This window comes from Pseudonaja textilis, chromosome 1, assembly GCF_049901715.1.
Source record: "Pseudonaja textilis isolate UNSWEBS1 chromosome 1, rPseTex1.2, whole genome shotgun sequence".
NCBI lineage: Eukaryota > Metazoa > Chordata > Lepidosauria > Squamata > Elapidae > Pseudonaja > Pseudonaja textilis.
The window spans coordinates 84,283,411-84,299,101 of record NC_141990.1 but is presented as its reverse complement, the minus strand read 5'-3'; the positions used below and the strand labels follow the sequence as shown (position 1 = coordinate 84,299,101).

At 36.1% G+C, this 15,691-nt stretch overlaps 1 protein-coding gene across 7 annotated transcripts in view; it reads left to right on the top strand.

Annotated features, from left to right (window-relative positions):
* Nucleotides 1-15,691, top strand: part of UTRN (utrophin) — a 353,724-nt gene that overhangs the window by 221,856 nt on the left and 116,177 nt on the right. For all 7 annotated transcript variants that reach the window (XM_087939884.1, XM_087939867.1, XM_087939871.1 and 4 more), the window contains exons 53-54: nucleotides 5,961-6,133; nucleotides 14,149-14,305. In XM_087939884.1, the coding sequence (XP_087796010.1) occupies nucleotides 5,961-6,133; nucleotides 14,149-14,305 (330 nt within the window). The remainder of the gene's footprint in view (nucleotides 1-5,960; nucleotides 6,134-14,148; nucleotides 14,306-15,691) is intronic.

The following is a 15,691-nucleotide window of genomic DNA, read 5'->3' as shown; positions in this document are numbered from 1 at the left end:
CAGACTTATGTTTGGATTAAAATACTTGCAAGAAATAATCTGAAAAATTGACAGAAAGGAACAGAATTGTGTTTTATATTCCAAAACAGAGCAGGAATTCCATAGAAAATGTCAACATAGTTGTATCCGTGGTCTGCATGTTCTTTTCCCCAACGAAGCAAAGTACCTATGCAGAACTCAAAAGAAGCATTGAAGCGCTAATGTCGAGGGCAAAACGAAAATGTAGCATAGCTCAGGGAACATAAAAGACTAGCATGTATTATGAAACGTTGTTTGCTGTCTCAGATGATAAAAGGCTTACACCTGGTTACTGATGCAATTCTGTCTATAGTCCCTCTGCTCTTGTCAGGGTGCTGTTTATATTTTCAGACTTAGCTATAGAAGACTTCAGACGTAGCTTCACCATCCTGACAAAAATAATGAACTCTAGCTTGCTGGTATTTTAATGATCTGATTTGTCTTTGAATTCTATGCATGTGGCTTTATATAAGGTTAGACACTAGCCGGATGGCTGGATGTTACAGGCATAATTTTCATAGATTCCCCGTGTGTTTTCTAGTTAAAATCAAATGGCAAATGAAACTGGTTTAGTTCTAAGATATTTTAAGGATTTGAGAGAGAGAAGAAACTCTTCAACTTATGACCACAGTTACGACCAGAATTCTCATCACAAGTTAGTGCCAAGTTATCAGTTGACCAGACCCAATTTTACAAACATTTTTTAATCATGTCTATTAAGCAAATCATATGGTAATTAAGTGAATCGACTTTCCCCAATTTTCATCAGCTGACAAGGTTGCAAATTACAGTCATATAACTTGCAGGATGCTACAGATGGTCATAAGTGCAAGTTGATTGCCAAGCACCCAAATTTTAACCACATGACTTCAGGGATAGTACAATTGTAGTAAGCAAGAACAGGCTGTAAATCATGTTTATTCCAAAACCATTGTAAATTTGAACCATTGTTGTAAGTCAAAGACTATCTGGAAAGAGAGAGAAAAGATAAAACACTATTTGGGGAGTTAAAATATTATCACAATTTATTGTGATTTGAGGATAGTTGGCTATTTTCCATAGCAATATGCACATGACCTAGGATGGAGTGGATTGGACCCTACTGGCTGCCACTGAGTGGTCTACCCTCCATCTGAAGAGCCAACTGAACAAATGCTGTCACTGTCCAGTTCTAAAGCAAGCCTGTCAAACTGGCGGCCTGTGGGCTGAATATGGCCTGCATAGGCCACACCCACCCTGGCTCTGCAAAGGCAAAAAATGTTGCGATAAGTCACAATTTGGGTCGTGACGTGATTACGTTTGACAGCCCTCTGTGAGACCAGCTTATGAGGAAAAGGCAAGTGGCCTTCCTTCAAAACTTGACTGAATTGGAAGTTAGGTATAAAAGGCTGGCCCCTTTCTCAGAGTGAGTATTCTATTTCATTATTTATTTATTTATTAAATTTCAAGTTTTTATTATATCTATCAAGGCCAAAGAACAGATGGAAATAAAAAGGTACAAAAGGAGAAAGGAGAAAAGAGAAAAGAAGATAAAATGAATAATTATTTTGAAGTCATTTCTTCTGCCTAGGATCTCCTGCAGAGATGTTCACAAAACAAAGTCATGCAACTCTGATCACAGTGCATTAAAGAAAATAAATTATGTATTGTTTCTGACACTCAGTAGCTTGCTGTGTAATTCCTTGATCTTCAAGCTAGTTTTATGTACAGGACAGTTTTGATAGCAGAAAAGGCAAAACATTAAAGCCTCCCCTCCCCCCCCGAAAAAAAAAATCCAAAAACCAGATAACCGTTGAAAGTCAGGCTTTCCTTTAATTCTTTACAATCTAATGAAATGGAATGGAATGGAATTTTTAGCTGATAACAGTGGTTGGCATTGTTTTATTTTGTAACTATATTCTGTTTTGGTTTTTAAAAAAGAATTCTTATGATTATTGGGTACATTGTATGTATGGTGTCTTAGATACAAAATAAAACAAAGCAGAAAAAATGTGACATAACTGCAACTTTTCAATACCGTAGTTATTTTAATTAAAAAAAAAATAGCAAATTTTTTTTTGAGGAGTATTAGAGTTGGTTACATTCCTGTCCTGTTCCCCTATCAGCTTCTGCCTCCAGTTTTTCAAAAACTCTATGACTTAAGCTATATTCTGTTATAATCTATAGAGTGTCTTTGTTTTATGCAGATTTTATAAATTGCACTCCAATAAAAAAAATCCTATTATACTTTGCAAATACAGTATGAGAGTTCTTCCCATTTACAGCCTTTCCCATATGTTCACTAAATTATTTCTAAGTTTCTCTCCATTTTTGTTTTTGAAAAAAAGTCTTGTTGAGTGAACACCACAATGTATTTATAAATTATGGTCCCACTGAGATTTGAAGCCTCTTCCTGTCCTACTATGAGAATAAAAGACTGCTTGTTTTCTGAAATTGTTTTATTTTTCCATTAGGCATTATGAAAGAGATGGCCGCAGTATAAATAGTAATAGCTGTATAAAATCAATGTTTATGATAGAATTAGGTATTTTTTAAAGTTTATTCCATGCTGTAGAGCAGGGGTCCCCAACCACCGGTCCCCAGACCGTTACCGGTCCGTGGATCATTTTTTACCGGATCGCAAAGCTTGGGCACCGCCATCTTGTTTCGACAGCGCTTCCGGGTTTTCGGTTGCTTCTGGGTTTTGGGTTGGAAAGTGCTTCTGGTTTTTCAGTTGGAAAGCAGCGTTTGGGTGCTCGCACCTTAGTTTCGTCGAAGGGGGGGGGGCAGCTTCGAACGAAGAGCTGTCCCGATGGCGGTGGAGTCTCATGTTACTCAGGTACCAGTCCGTGGAAGAATAAATAATTGTGAAACCGGTCCCTGGTTCGAAAAAGTTTGGGGGCCACTGCTGTAGAGCATACACTCATATAAACAGAATATCTCCTAGATAACTAGGCATTGAAAAAATAAAACAAAAATAGTTATGTAATATTACTGCTTTCCTACCTACCTTGGGGTGAGAAGCAAAAATGCATATTATTTCCCTTTCAATAGGAAATGTTGGAACAGTATTAAGTGTACCTGTTTCTGCCTCATTTTTCAAAGGATAACAAGAAACAACTTTTTAAACAGCTGCATTTATATGACTGATACATGAGTCATTTCAAACTGTTCTGAATATTTGTCAAAAATTCTGAAATGTCACCTGATCTCTATAGATATGATATGTCCTCTTCATTAATCATAAATTGATGTCCATCATCACACCTAATGGCACCAAATTTCACAGATAAACTATGCATTGTACAAAGAAATACTTCCCTTTATTGTTCTTCAGTCTCTTCACACTGAGATTTAATAGATTATCCTGAATTTTAATATTGTATGAAATAAAACCTTTTCTCTAGTGACACATTGCGTACTATCCATGATTTTATGTACTTTTTTTTTGATCTTCCCTTACCTATTTTCACTTTTAAAAAGATCAATTATCTTTCGTAAAAGGAAACTATTGTGGTCTAACTTATCATTTTAGTTGTTCTTTTATAATTCTATAATATCCTTTTTAGATGTGGTAATCAGAAGTATATGCAGTATTCCATACATGATCTACAGGGTATTTTAATATAGAAAGTAACTTATTCCCTTCCAATTACAAAGTTTATTTTTCTGCAGCAGAAATATCTTGGGTTGTTCAAGTGAGACCAGAATTCTTTTCCCGATTTGGCCACTGCCAGTTGTCTTTCTTGAAGACTAAAATTGCTCTAAAAATTAATAATCCAAATTTTATTTTAGTCATAATGTTGATTTAGCATTCGATGTTTCTCAGTTATCTCATATTTCATTTATTTTGTTTTCCTCATTGAGGATAATGATGTATTTCATAATATCCAAAATTAACAGGAATAGTCATTGAATTTTTAAATGCCTGTTGGGTGTATAATAATAATAATTTTTTGATGCAATGCTACTCTCTGGGCTCCTATGTAAAAGCTTGGAAAGCCAAACATGCCGAGTAGAAAGAGGGAAGAATCAGGTCTTTAGGGAAGTCAAGATTGTCAGATTGATTTCTCTGAAGAAAAAATACCATGTTTGTAATATTATAAGCATTTCTGTAGTAAATTATGCTAAGTAATCCCTTGGAGACATACAGGAACTCTTATGGGTTTGTATGTTTCTCTTTAAACATCTTTTCCTAAACATTGAAAGACTTCCCCAATAACAATGGTGGCATATTGTTCTTGATCTACAACTACCAGCCTTCTTCATCACTGGTTATGCTGGCATAGATTTTTAGGAACTATAGTTAAACACTATTTTGAAAGTCAGAAGTTCCTCATTCTAGAGATGAGAGCTGCACATCGTGTAGCATCTCAAAGCTCTGAGTGCAGCTCTCAGATCTCCACCAGGATTTGGATTGCATTTTTTTAATATTAAGGACAGAATTATTAAATACTTGGATATTGATTTTATTCAGTGTTGTACATGAGATTAAATTTAGAATTATCCTAACCTATTGTTGAAAATGTAATACCTTGGGTGTCATTGGAAGATTAAATACATTTCTGATTTCAAAACTGCAGTCGTGACTACTGTAGTTAGAATGCTAAACTAGAAACTGGAGAAGATTTAAATTTACTGTATCCTTAGTCAGAAGCTTGCCAAGTGAGTTTTGGTTAGTCACTCGCTCTCATCCCAACCCTGATAAGGTTGTTCTTAGGATGATATGAATAAGGCTGAACTCTATGTGAGCTGCTTGAACTTTTGCAGGATATAATTGGTAAATGAATATAATTTCCATTGTTTAACAATAAAGCTTCAAAGATAATTGTTATGTTTGTATGCATCACAGTGTTATGCAAATATGAGCAAATATAGACAATATAGCATGATAAACCAAAACACAGAAAAGCAATTAAATTATGCTATTTAATTTTGAATACTATACTGGATCAGGGTTGTAGCTTGAAAGCTTCCATTAGATTTCTGGAATACATGTAAAGGCCATGTCTTCATTTAAGTCAACTCAAATCATGAAATCATGTCCAAGCATTTAAGCTCTTCAACATATAGGATTCTAGGGGAAAAAAGGAGTTCTCAGGAAGCTATGGGTTCAAGAAATTGTAGTCTTAAAATAGAAAGTAAAGGAAAATACTCTTAGCTTCTATAGGTGTGCTAATGGATTGGTGAGATGAAAGATAAAAGAACAAACAATGATTTCCCTTTCTCATTTTCTAACACATATAAAAGCAAGCTAGATGAAAATGAGACTTTGGGAGTTCCACCTAGTTATTAAGACTGAAATATAAATGTAGACATGCTTCACATAGCATTCAGCAGCATTATAAACATATATCTTCCTGAAATATCTCTGAAGATAGCAGTTTTGTATTTTTAGAACACGGATTTATTCTTTCAACCATTTCCAGTTGTTTAGTCCAAATAACAGAACAATGTCAGCACTGTATTTTTCACTCATTGTATGTTGGATGCAGATCTGAAGTCCACACCTCTGGGTTCAGTTTAAACAAGTTATTTGTTTCGTAAGTAGGAGTAGAGGAGGAGTTCATCTTTTTTTTTAAGACATTGGAAAATTCTAGAAGCTCACTATGCTTTGTGGAGGATTGCAATCACCTAGGATTTGTCTTTACTGATTTTCATTGTAGTCCTTGATATAAATTGCAATAATGATAGTGGCATCTTGGCATGTATGTTATTTTTAGTACAGGAAAGCTTCAGAACAAAGCCTTAGTTATCCACAGTTAACAATCAGCATAACTTATTTTCTGAAGCATAACACAATGGAAAAATGCATTTTTAAAAATAATTCCAATGTAGTAAATTTGATATACTCATTTTTATATAGACAGTGAGGATTTTGAATGGTTCATTTCCTTCTTCTGGACACAGAACTAATATCAGTTGTCTCTGGATTTATTAGCTGGCCTTTTTTCTCCCCTTAGGACATCCAGGCTGAAATTGATGCTCACAATGATATCTTCAAGAGCATTGATGGAAACCGGCAGAAGATGGTAAAAGCCTTGGGCAATTCTGAAGAGGCTGCACTATTACAACATCGTATTGATGACATGAACCAACGCTGGAATGATCTAAAAGCAAAATCAGCCAATATCAGGTAAGATCAAACCTGCACAACTCATACAGGCAGATAACAGATAATCAGAGTTAGAAGGGACCTTGTAGGTCATCTAGTCCACCCCCCCACCCAAGCGGGAGACCCTACACCATTTCTGACAAATGGCAGTCCAATCTCTTGTTGAAAGTCTCAAGTGATGGTGCTCCCACAACTTCTGAGGGCAAGGTGTTCAAGGCAAAAGGACCACATTAATACACTAACAATAACTGCATGTCAGAATTGCTGACGTGCCAATCATCTGTTTGGCAGCTAGTGGTGCATCGGCAATGCTAAAGCTGGCAGTCTTAGTGACACCTGGAGGTGTTGGAGTCATTTAACAATTTTTCTTTTGGGTTGGAAGTGACTGAAAAACTAGGCAGTGGTATATCCTTCCAGGTTGCAGAGCCATTTGTTGGCACTGAATTTGTTAAGCTTTCAAAACAAAAAACCAAACAAACCCCACTGGCAAGCTGCACAAGTCTCCTTGGTGGCCGTGTGTGGCCTGTGGTGGTTATGTCACTCAAGCCTGGGGAACATTTAATAAAATAGATGCTACTTTTTAGCATTCCAATATTTTATGCATCTGCATAAAAATGCAGTGTGTTACAGCAATTACAAGTTATTTTTAAAATTATTTGTGGACCGTAATTTAGGAGATGTTTTCCCAGAGCAATGTCCCGCAGGTACAGGCCTTCAATTACTGTGGCATTTTAATTTCAGCTCAATTAGGAACATCAAGCTGAGAACAGTTGTTTAGCATGTTCTCATAAGGCAATCTATAGAAAAGAGAAGAAACATTTAGTTTCATTAACATAGACAATCATGTGATCCAGAAAGGTAATATTAAAATCCTGCTCTATAGATTAATAGCAGTTGAGTTGGACAAATCCCGTACATAGATATAGAGATTATAAGGCCTCATTCACTTCTATCAGCATATATAACCTTAAATATAATCTTGATAAATGAATAATTAAGTAGTTCTCAACTTACGACCATAATTGAGCCCAGAATTTATGTTACCAAGTGAGAAATGTGTTGCGTTTTGCCCCATTTTACGACTTTTCTTTGAATGTTTGTTAAGTGAATCATTGCAGTTGTTAAATCAGTGACATAGTTGTTAAGTGAATCTGGCTTCCCCATTGAATTTGCTTGTAAGAAGGATGCAAAAGATGATTGCATGACCCCCCCCCCCAGGACACTGCAACCGTCATAATTATGAATCAATTGCCATATAGCAGCATCCGAATGTAAATCATATGACCATGGAGATGATGCAATGGTCATAAGTGTGAAAAATGGTCATAAGTTGTTTTTTTTAGTGCTGTTGTTACTTCAAATGATCCCTAAATGAGCTGTTGTAAGTCGTGGACTACATGTATACAGGTAAAAGGGATCCATAAACAAAACACTGCATAGAATGATTGTAAAAGTAACTCCAGAATATTAAATTGTTCTTTTGCATGGCACTGCATACGGCTTTCATGGCAAATAGCTACCATGGATCCCAGAAGAGCATGTTGCTGCTGCTAACTGCCTATTTATTAAGTCAGACAAGCTTCTTTTAAAAAGAGTTACTATACATAAATGAAATGACCTGCATACTTCCCTGTCTAATGATAAGAAAAAAACAATCTTAAAGGAGCTCATTCATTGTGTATGCAGCCTGCCAACATTAGAATGGATGATGCCAGTTTATTTACTTATTTACTGATTGATAGCTGATCTGTGTCCCCAAAAATGAAACCTAGGCTGAGTGATGCCTTGTGGGACTCAAATCTGTAGGTGATCTTGATCATCAAAGTATATAATGAAGGAAGCTGTGAGTCTGTGTTGTATTTTTGGGTTGTGTGAAATTAGTAGTGGCTCTCAGACTAGGGTCCATAACATTGATACTTTTTCAGGCAATAAGACAGGGGTCTTCAAACTTGGCTGCTTTAAGACTTGTGGACTTCATCTCCCAGAATTCCTCCTCCAGTCATGTTAGGTCAGGAATTCTGGGAGTTGAAGTCCACAAGTCTTAAACTTGCTAAGTTTGAAGACCCTTGCAATAGGAGAACCAGGCTGGTATAGTGATTAAGACACCAAGCTACAAACTGGGAGTCTGTAAGTTCTAGTTCCAAGTTGGCCACGAAGCCAGCTGTGTCCCCTTGGGCCAGTCACTCTCTCTTGGCCTCAGAAAGGAGACAATGGCAAACTACTTCTGAAACCTTGCGCCCCGATCTTGCACCAAGCGACTACCACTTGTTTCCGAGGATGAAGACCTGGCTTGGAACACAGCGCTTTGACAACTACGCGGAACTTCGGGCGGGCATGACTGACTGGCTCAAATCTCAGGCATCAAAGCGCTGTGTTCCAAGCCAAGTCTTCATCCTCGGAAACAAGTGGTAGTCACTTGGTGCAAGATCAGGGCTGTAAGGCGGATGAGGAAAAATCTCCCACTTGAAAGCATTCAGGACTCTCGAGTGCCATAGTTTGGCCATTTTTAAATTTAATGCACCATTGGTGCACTCCACCTTTAGTGATGATGTTGTCCCCGTACACTTCACACAGTTGCCAAAAAATTTCAATCAGTTTATGGTTTTTGCCAACAAAAACCTTATCACTGATCGCACCTCACAACTCGAGGGATTTTCAATTGCAGCACACCTTTCAAATGTTTGCTGTGAAATAACGGGCAACAATACGAACCTCCCACTAGCACGACTAGATGCAGACTGAGCAGCGGATGCACAGACCAAAGATGGCCACGCTAGCTCCGCCCCTTCTTGCTACAGACAAAAACGTAATCTATTTTGTGGATAGCCCTCATAGATACTCCATATAATAACATCAGCAGATACTAAGTTTGAATTGCATTCTATGTGCAGAACCTCAATTTTAGTCAAATAGAAACATTTCTACCAATGCATCAATGGAGAGACACACTGAACAAGTCAACACTTGACAAAGAAGAAGTGTAGTACTGAGGTAGTTATGGGACAACCCATAGAAATACAACAATAATGCAACTTGGATAAAGGAGTTGAGTAAGGATAAAAAAGAAGTTGAAATGAAAAGAAAATTGTAATAACAGCAGAAATGGTAGAGAAAAGGCAAGGAAGATCAAGATTTGGTCAGTATCAGATGAAGATGAATTGATTGGTTTTTGGTTGAAACATCTGTTCCACATACCTGCTCATTACCAAGCAGTTTAACAACATATTGCAAGGAAGTAAAATTGAAAATTGCTAAACATCTGGCAAAACTCATTTGATTATGAAAGTTCCAACCAAAGCTGCAGCACCAGCACTATAGGCCAATTACCTGCTTACCAACAATTTCAGTTTGCTAACTGATGTGGTGACAAATGCAGTTCAACAGCATCTAGTTGAAAACAAGCTCTTTCCTCTTGAAACAGCAGAAGAACAAAAGGTCAACTCCTAATTGACAAGTTGATTTTTGGAAAACTGCAGTGGAAGGAAGACCAACCTGAAAGTAGTTTCAATTGATTATAAGAAATTATTCAACTCCCTGCCACATGATTGGATAATCAAGAGCCTAGGAATAACATCAGAAGTTAGAAGCTTTGCACAAAGATCAGTGGCACAATAAAAGGCACCATTCAATGATAAACCATTAGAGGTTAATATCAAGAGATGACTCTTTCAAGAAGGTTCACTATCATGATTACTCTTTGTCATTGCACTGATTCCTCTGTCAACAATACTGAATAAGACCGGCCATGGCTATCAAACATTAAAAGCATCTGTCAGGCTATCCCACTTCCTTTACTTAGACAATCTGAATTTATATGGAAAAACACCATCTGAAATAGAATTGCTGCTCAGCATTGTTGGTATATGCAGCCAAGATATTGCAGTGGAGTTTGGACAAACATGCCACCCTCACTATCAAAACAGGAAAAATAGTAAGAACTGAAGGAATCAAAATGCCTTATGGAAATAACATCAAGAGTCTGGATGAAGACCATCATTACAAATAGCTGGGTGTCCTTCAAGCTGACAAAATCAAGCATGCTGAAGTCAAGAAGAAGGTTAAAAATGAAGACATTGTGGGACTGAAGAAGTCCATGAAATACCATCAAGGAATTAACACTTGGACAATTCCAGTCATTAGATACAGAGTTGGAATAGTGGGCTGACTCAGGCAGCACTAAAAGCCTTGGATAGGAAGATCAAAGAAATGACATTGAATCATGCTGTTCTTCTATGCAGTGATGGTGACAAACTTTAGTAAGGAAAATAGGTGGGTGTGGAATGTTGCAAGTCCACCAAATAGTTAAAGAAGAAAAGGGGCATCAGAGTATCTGAAAACCTGAATATCTGGAAAGTACTAGAGAGACTAAACAGGCCAACAAGAAATATCAAATAAAGAATAGGAAAGAGATATGACAAGGCAAAATGTTACATGAGCAGCTTATTAAAAAATAACAGCCAAAGCAGATAACATCAATGGTTATGGTTAACTGAAGAAGAGTTGAAAAAAGAGACAATGGGTTACTTCTGGCTTGCACAAGACCAAGTCTTAAGAACAAACATCACCATAAACTTCCTTTTGTTCTTCCTTTTGTTTCTTTGACTATACAACTTGTGTTTTAAGTCACTATCTTTGTGCATGACCCACTTTTTTCTTGAGGTTATGCCATCTAAATATTTGAGCCACAGCTTTTTATAAATAAATAGGGAATATTATCCTATGAAGTACTTTTAATTAATATGTTTTTTGAAGTATTGTGACAAAAGAGAAAATTAGGTAAAAGAATTGATGTATATAAATAAATATATAAATAAATAACATGTATACATTGGTGTCTCAATACTTAATAAATGAGTGTGATTAATTAGCCAATAGGGGACGTTGACAGGTCATGCTTTTGCTATAAGAAGTTGTAGGAAGCTAAACAGATAACAACATAATTAGCAATAAAATTAAGAGATTTTCACATCAGCTTCAGAGGCAGTCAGAAGCATCCTAGTAAATATTCAGAAATGCTCTAGAGCAAAATTAGAAAAAAGAATGTTAATGTTTAGATGGATACTCCCTGCTAATAGATTGTTATAATTTGTTTTACCTTTAGATTTGTTTGCAAGGGCATTTTGTTTGTTTCAAGCTATCTTTATTGATATTAGGTTTATTGTTTAAAATGATTAGGGATTTTGTTACATTATGTTTCACTATCGCTTTCAATATAAAATAAACATATTGTTCTTTCTCCTGGGCAAATACAACTAGTCCTTGACATACAACATTCATTTAGCGACAGTTTGAAGTTACAAGCTTCAGCGGGTTGAGGATCCCTTTTCTATAGGATTAAGTGGACATGGGATAAATTAAAGGAATACTGAAAGAAATATTGTAGATATTTTTTATGGAAATAATAGCAATATGTCAAAGAATGGAATTGAGGCAAATGCTATAGAGGTTAGAGTCCAAGGGAAAAAGATAATGAAAAGGATGCTATTCTCTTGCAATATTGAAAAATGGTAAAGTTGTGGATGTAAATATTATAACTAGAAATGTATTAAAAGTACTTTGCAATTTTCTTATAGAATATTTATATGACTTGTTTATGATGCATGTTAAGAGAAAAATGTAATTATTTTCCAGTATATAAAGGAAAAATAGCAAGAATGAATGCAAAGACTACAGAGGAATCAGCTGATTAAATTAATGATTAAGTAGTGAGCAAGTGTGAGTTGAATACAAAGGTGTTTAATTTATGGTTTGGTCAATAGAATGAATGAGGATTGAATTGCCAAGTAAATGTATAAAGTAAGAATGAATGGGTCAAGAGGAAGACTAAGAAAGTCAGGACTGAAAGGTGAGAATGAAATCCCTAGAGAGACTGGAAATTTAAAGAGTGAAAATCAATGAATGGTATGTGGACATAGCAGAACAAGAACATTTTCAAGGGGGGAAAAGACATGGAAAAGTGAAGTAGATGAAAGAGCTGTAAACTACATTCAGCTATCTTTTCACATCTCATGCCTTTTGATCTATTTATTTTATTAACCCATAAATCTTCGTATATAATTTATCCCAAAGGGCAATATATATATATATATATATATATATATATATATATATATATATATATATATATATATATATATATATATATATATATATATATATATATATATATATATGCATTGTTTTACTTTGCTGTGAAATGTTACTGTGACAGGAGGAGGAGCAAGAATGGGAGTTGGGCACTGGAAGCCTTCTCTTTTTGGAGTTCTCCATTGGCTGAAGGGAGAGAAAATTCAACAAAGCCTTGCTGTCAGCTGACCACTTACCTTTGTACTACTTTTTTTTGCTAGAGCTTATGATGAATGAATTCTGTGTTCAGATGGTTTTCATTGTAGCATGGGAACACTCCTTTTCACCTTCCCACAAAAAGAATTTATGACTGTCTCTATAATCCACAAGGGACACGGTGGCTCAGTGGCTAAGATGCTGAGCTTGTCAATCAGAAAGGTCGGCAGTTCGAATCCCTAATGCCGTGTAACGGACTGAGCTCCTGTTACTTATCCCAGCTTCTGCCAACCTAGCAGTTCAAAAGCATGTAAAAATGCAAGTAAAAAAAAATACAGACCACTTTAGTGGGAAGGTAACAGTGTTCCATGTGCCTTCGGCGTTTAGTCATGCCAGCTATATGACCGCAGAGATGTCTTCGGACAGCGCTGGCTCTTTGGCTTTGTAATGGAGATGAGCACCACCCCTAGAGCCGGAAACAAGTAGCATGTATGTGCGAGGGGAACCTTTACTTTTATCTATAATCTACTAGAAAATATGAAATCTATCTTCCTACAACCAACTTAACTGGACTGGTTTAGTATGTTTCTATCATGCTAAATTTGTTTGGTTAAATTTTGGTTAAGTGTTTTCTGTTTTATAATGCTGTGTTTACTTCCCTTGTATAGTTAGTTTATTGTTCAGTGCAATGTATGAACTAAAACAAATTGTTATTTGCTAACTAGGTTGAGAATTGGATGCACCTATTGCATTAAGATTAAAACAACTCTTTTTCTGCTGCTAGAATTTCATTCTGAAAACTAAAAACTTTTATCAGAAAATTAAAGTGAGAACTTTTAATTGGAGTCTTGGAGCCTAGGTGACATATAGGCATTAAAATTGTTTATCAGTTGTAATGCTCTCAATAGTAATATTATTGAACAGATAGATTTGAAGGTGAGATATGGGATACTTTTACCATCATTCTAGGAAAAATATGGCTGTAGAAGATTGTAACAATTTCCTTACAGTGTTTATGCCATATGTTGACATAAACAAGGGACTAAATAAAAGAGATCTGACATCAGATCAGTATAGTTACACTAACAGCATGTCATTTTAACTAAAATACTGCACAGTGCTCTAGTGATTTATTGATTTAGCAAAATGCAAAATATAATCAGTATCAACAGTGTTTATCTATCTGGTTAACTCTCAAAAGCTTATGCTTTTCTGGAAATGTGATAACTTAAATGGAAATTAAAACAATTGCCTTCAAAAAATTGGAGAGTATGGGAAGTTTGAGATCCATTTATATGTTGGCCAGAGCTTGGATTTGCAGGCAGTGCAGAAGAAAGACAAGCTTTTGGTGTTTTTATTTATTTTTAACACATTTAGAAATCCATTAAATAAGATTTTAAACTGCACTTTAGTATCATGGTATTATTTGTTTTGTTTTTTTTACTAGATTCATTCCTTTATAAATACTTTTCAAATATATGGAAGGCATTGTTTGTTCTATCCTTTGCATATAATGCAATAAAGAAAATTGCATTATCACTTATATCTTTTATGTACACTGAGAGCTTATGCACAGGAGACAAATTCCTTGTGTGTCCAATCACAGTTGGCCAATGAAGAATTCCTTTCTGTTCTGTTCCCTTCCCTTCCATATTCTAGCCTGTTCTATTCACAGTACAGTATTTGACAGCTGAAATCTGGTATGTTTTAATGCAGCACAAAACTCCTGAAAAATATGTTGAATCTTATTGTAGGGCTCATTTGGAGGCAAGTGCAGAGAAATGGAGTAAATTACTGATGTCACTGGAAGAACTTATCAAGTGGCTAAATTTGAAAGATGATGAATTAAAGAAGCAGATGCCTGTTGGTGGAGATGTTCCAACTTTACAGCAGCAACATGACCACTGTAAAGTAAGTTCCTTAATTTGACATTGTTATTTCATCATGAGCATGTTTCAGTAAATCCTTGTTTTATTTAAACAAGAGGTAACAGATAGAATTGCCCTCCAATTAAAACGTTGGATACCTGGCTGCAAACCACTGAGTTCTTTCCATAACTAGCAACACAGAAAAAGAAAAAACACAGTTTTGTTTTGGAGGGTTCTATTCTGGGAATAAAGCAATGTTTCTGAAGAACTCAGTAACTGCTGATCTTAGATATAGCTTTATGAATACATCTTTAGACATCATTAAACCTAAGAGGCCATGGGTACCTTGCCAACTGGGTCCAGAAGCCAGGTATAAAAAGTTAAGTAATGAGGAAATGAAAAATATTCATAGCTTTTGGTCGATAGACAAATATGATCAATGTTGCCAGTATTTTTTAAAGCAGAATTCAGTACATGTTTGATACCATATTTTAATTATTCATTTCAAAAAAGCATTTCTTGGCTCATGGAGTGTTTAAATAGATGCAGAGTCATTCAACTTCTCTGTGTTTTAAAAGAAAATGTGAATTGAACTTTAGAGAGAATTAGAGAATGTAATATATTTAACATTACATTTAAAGAATTTAAAGAAACAACAAAAATGTAGTACTCATCTTTTTTATCGTCCAGCATTGGTACTTTAGAATATGTGCTGTCAAAGTGAACATGGAGTATTTCTACTTGGACTAAAACTGTGAATTTTGTGGTTTGGGATAAAGCCTGATGGATCCTTTTTAATCATGACTCCTTAGTTTTGAATTCCTTCAGAAGGAGACATTTGATTCTGTTGTCATTTAAATATCAGGCACATGTTTTAACTACTCATTTAAGCTCTTCAGAATAATATTATTCATTTAAGTGTTGGATAAACTGTTTCTACATTTCTATATTTTAAGGTGATTTCCCTCCCTCCCTCCCTCCCTCCCTCCCTCCCTTCGTGCTCTCCCATCTACATACATGACTCTAGACAGCTTTCATTAAACTCGATAAACTACCAGATGCAACAATAAAAATGCATAGGAGCTGAATATCATAAGATTGGTTTGGGCTTCCGGTTTGAGCTTCTTCAGCGACAGACCGAAACTTCGTCTCTGCGAGGCTTCGATCCATGCTCGCCGCTGGAGTGCCCCGAGCTGGCTGGCTTCGGGGCTAAGCCACCCCATAGAGGTGGTGAAGAGCGGGGAGACTGCCTGCAGGGTTGAGGAGAGCCGCATCTCTCCTCCCCACCTGGCCATTACTCCCTTTCCCGAAGGCGGTTGCAGTGGTGGTCAGAAATGGCCACTACAAAGAACTCAACTGGAAAAGAATGTGCAGGAGGAAGATAAGAGGAGAAACTTTTGGTTGACCGGGTCAAACAGCAAAAGGAACA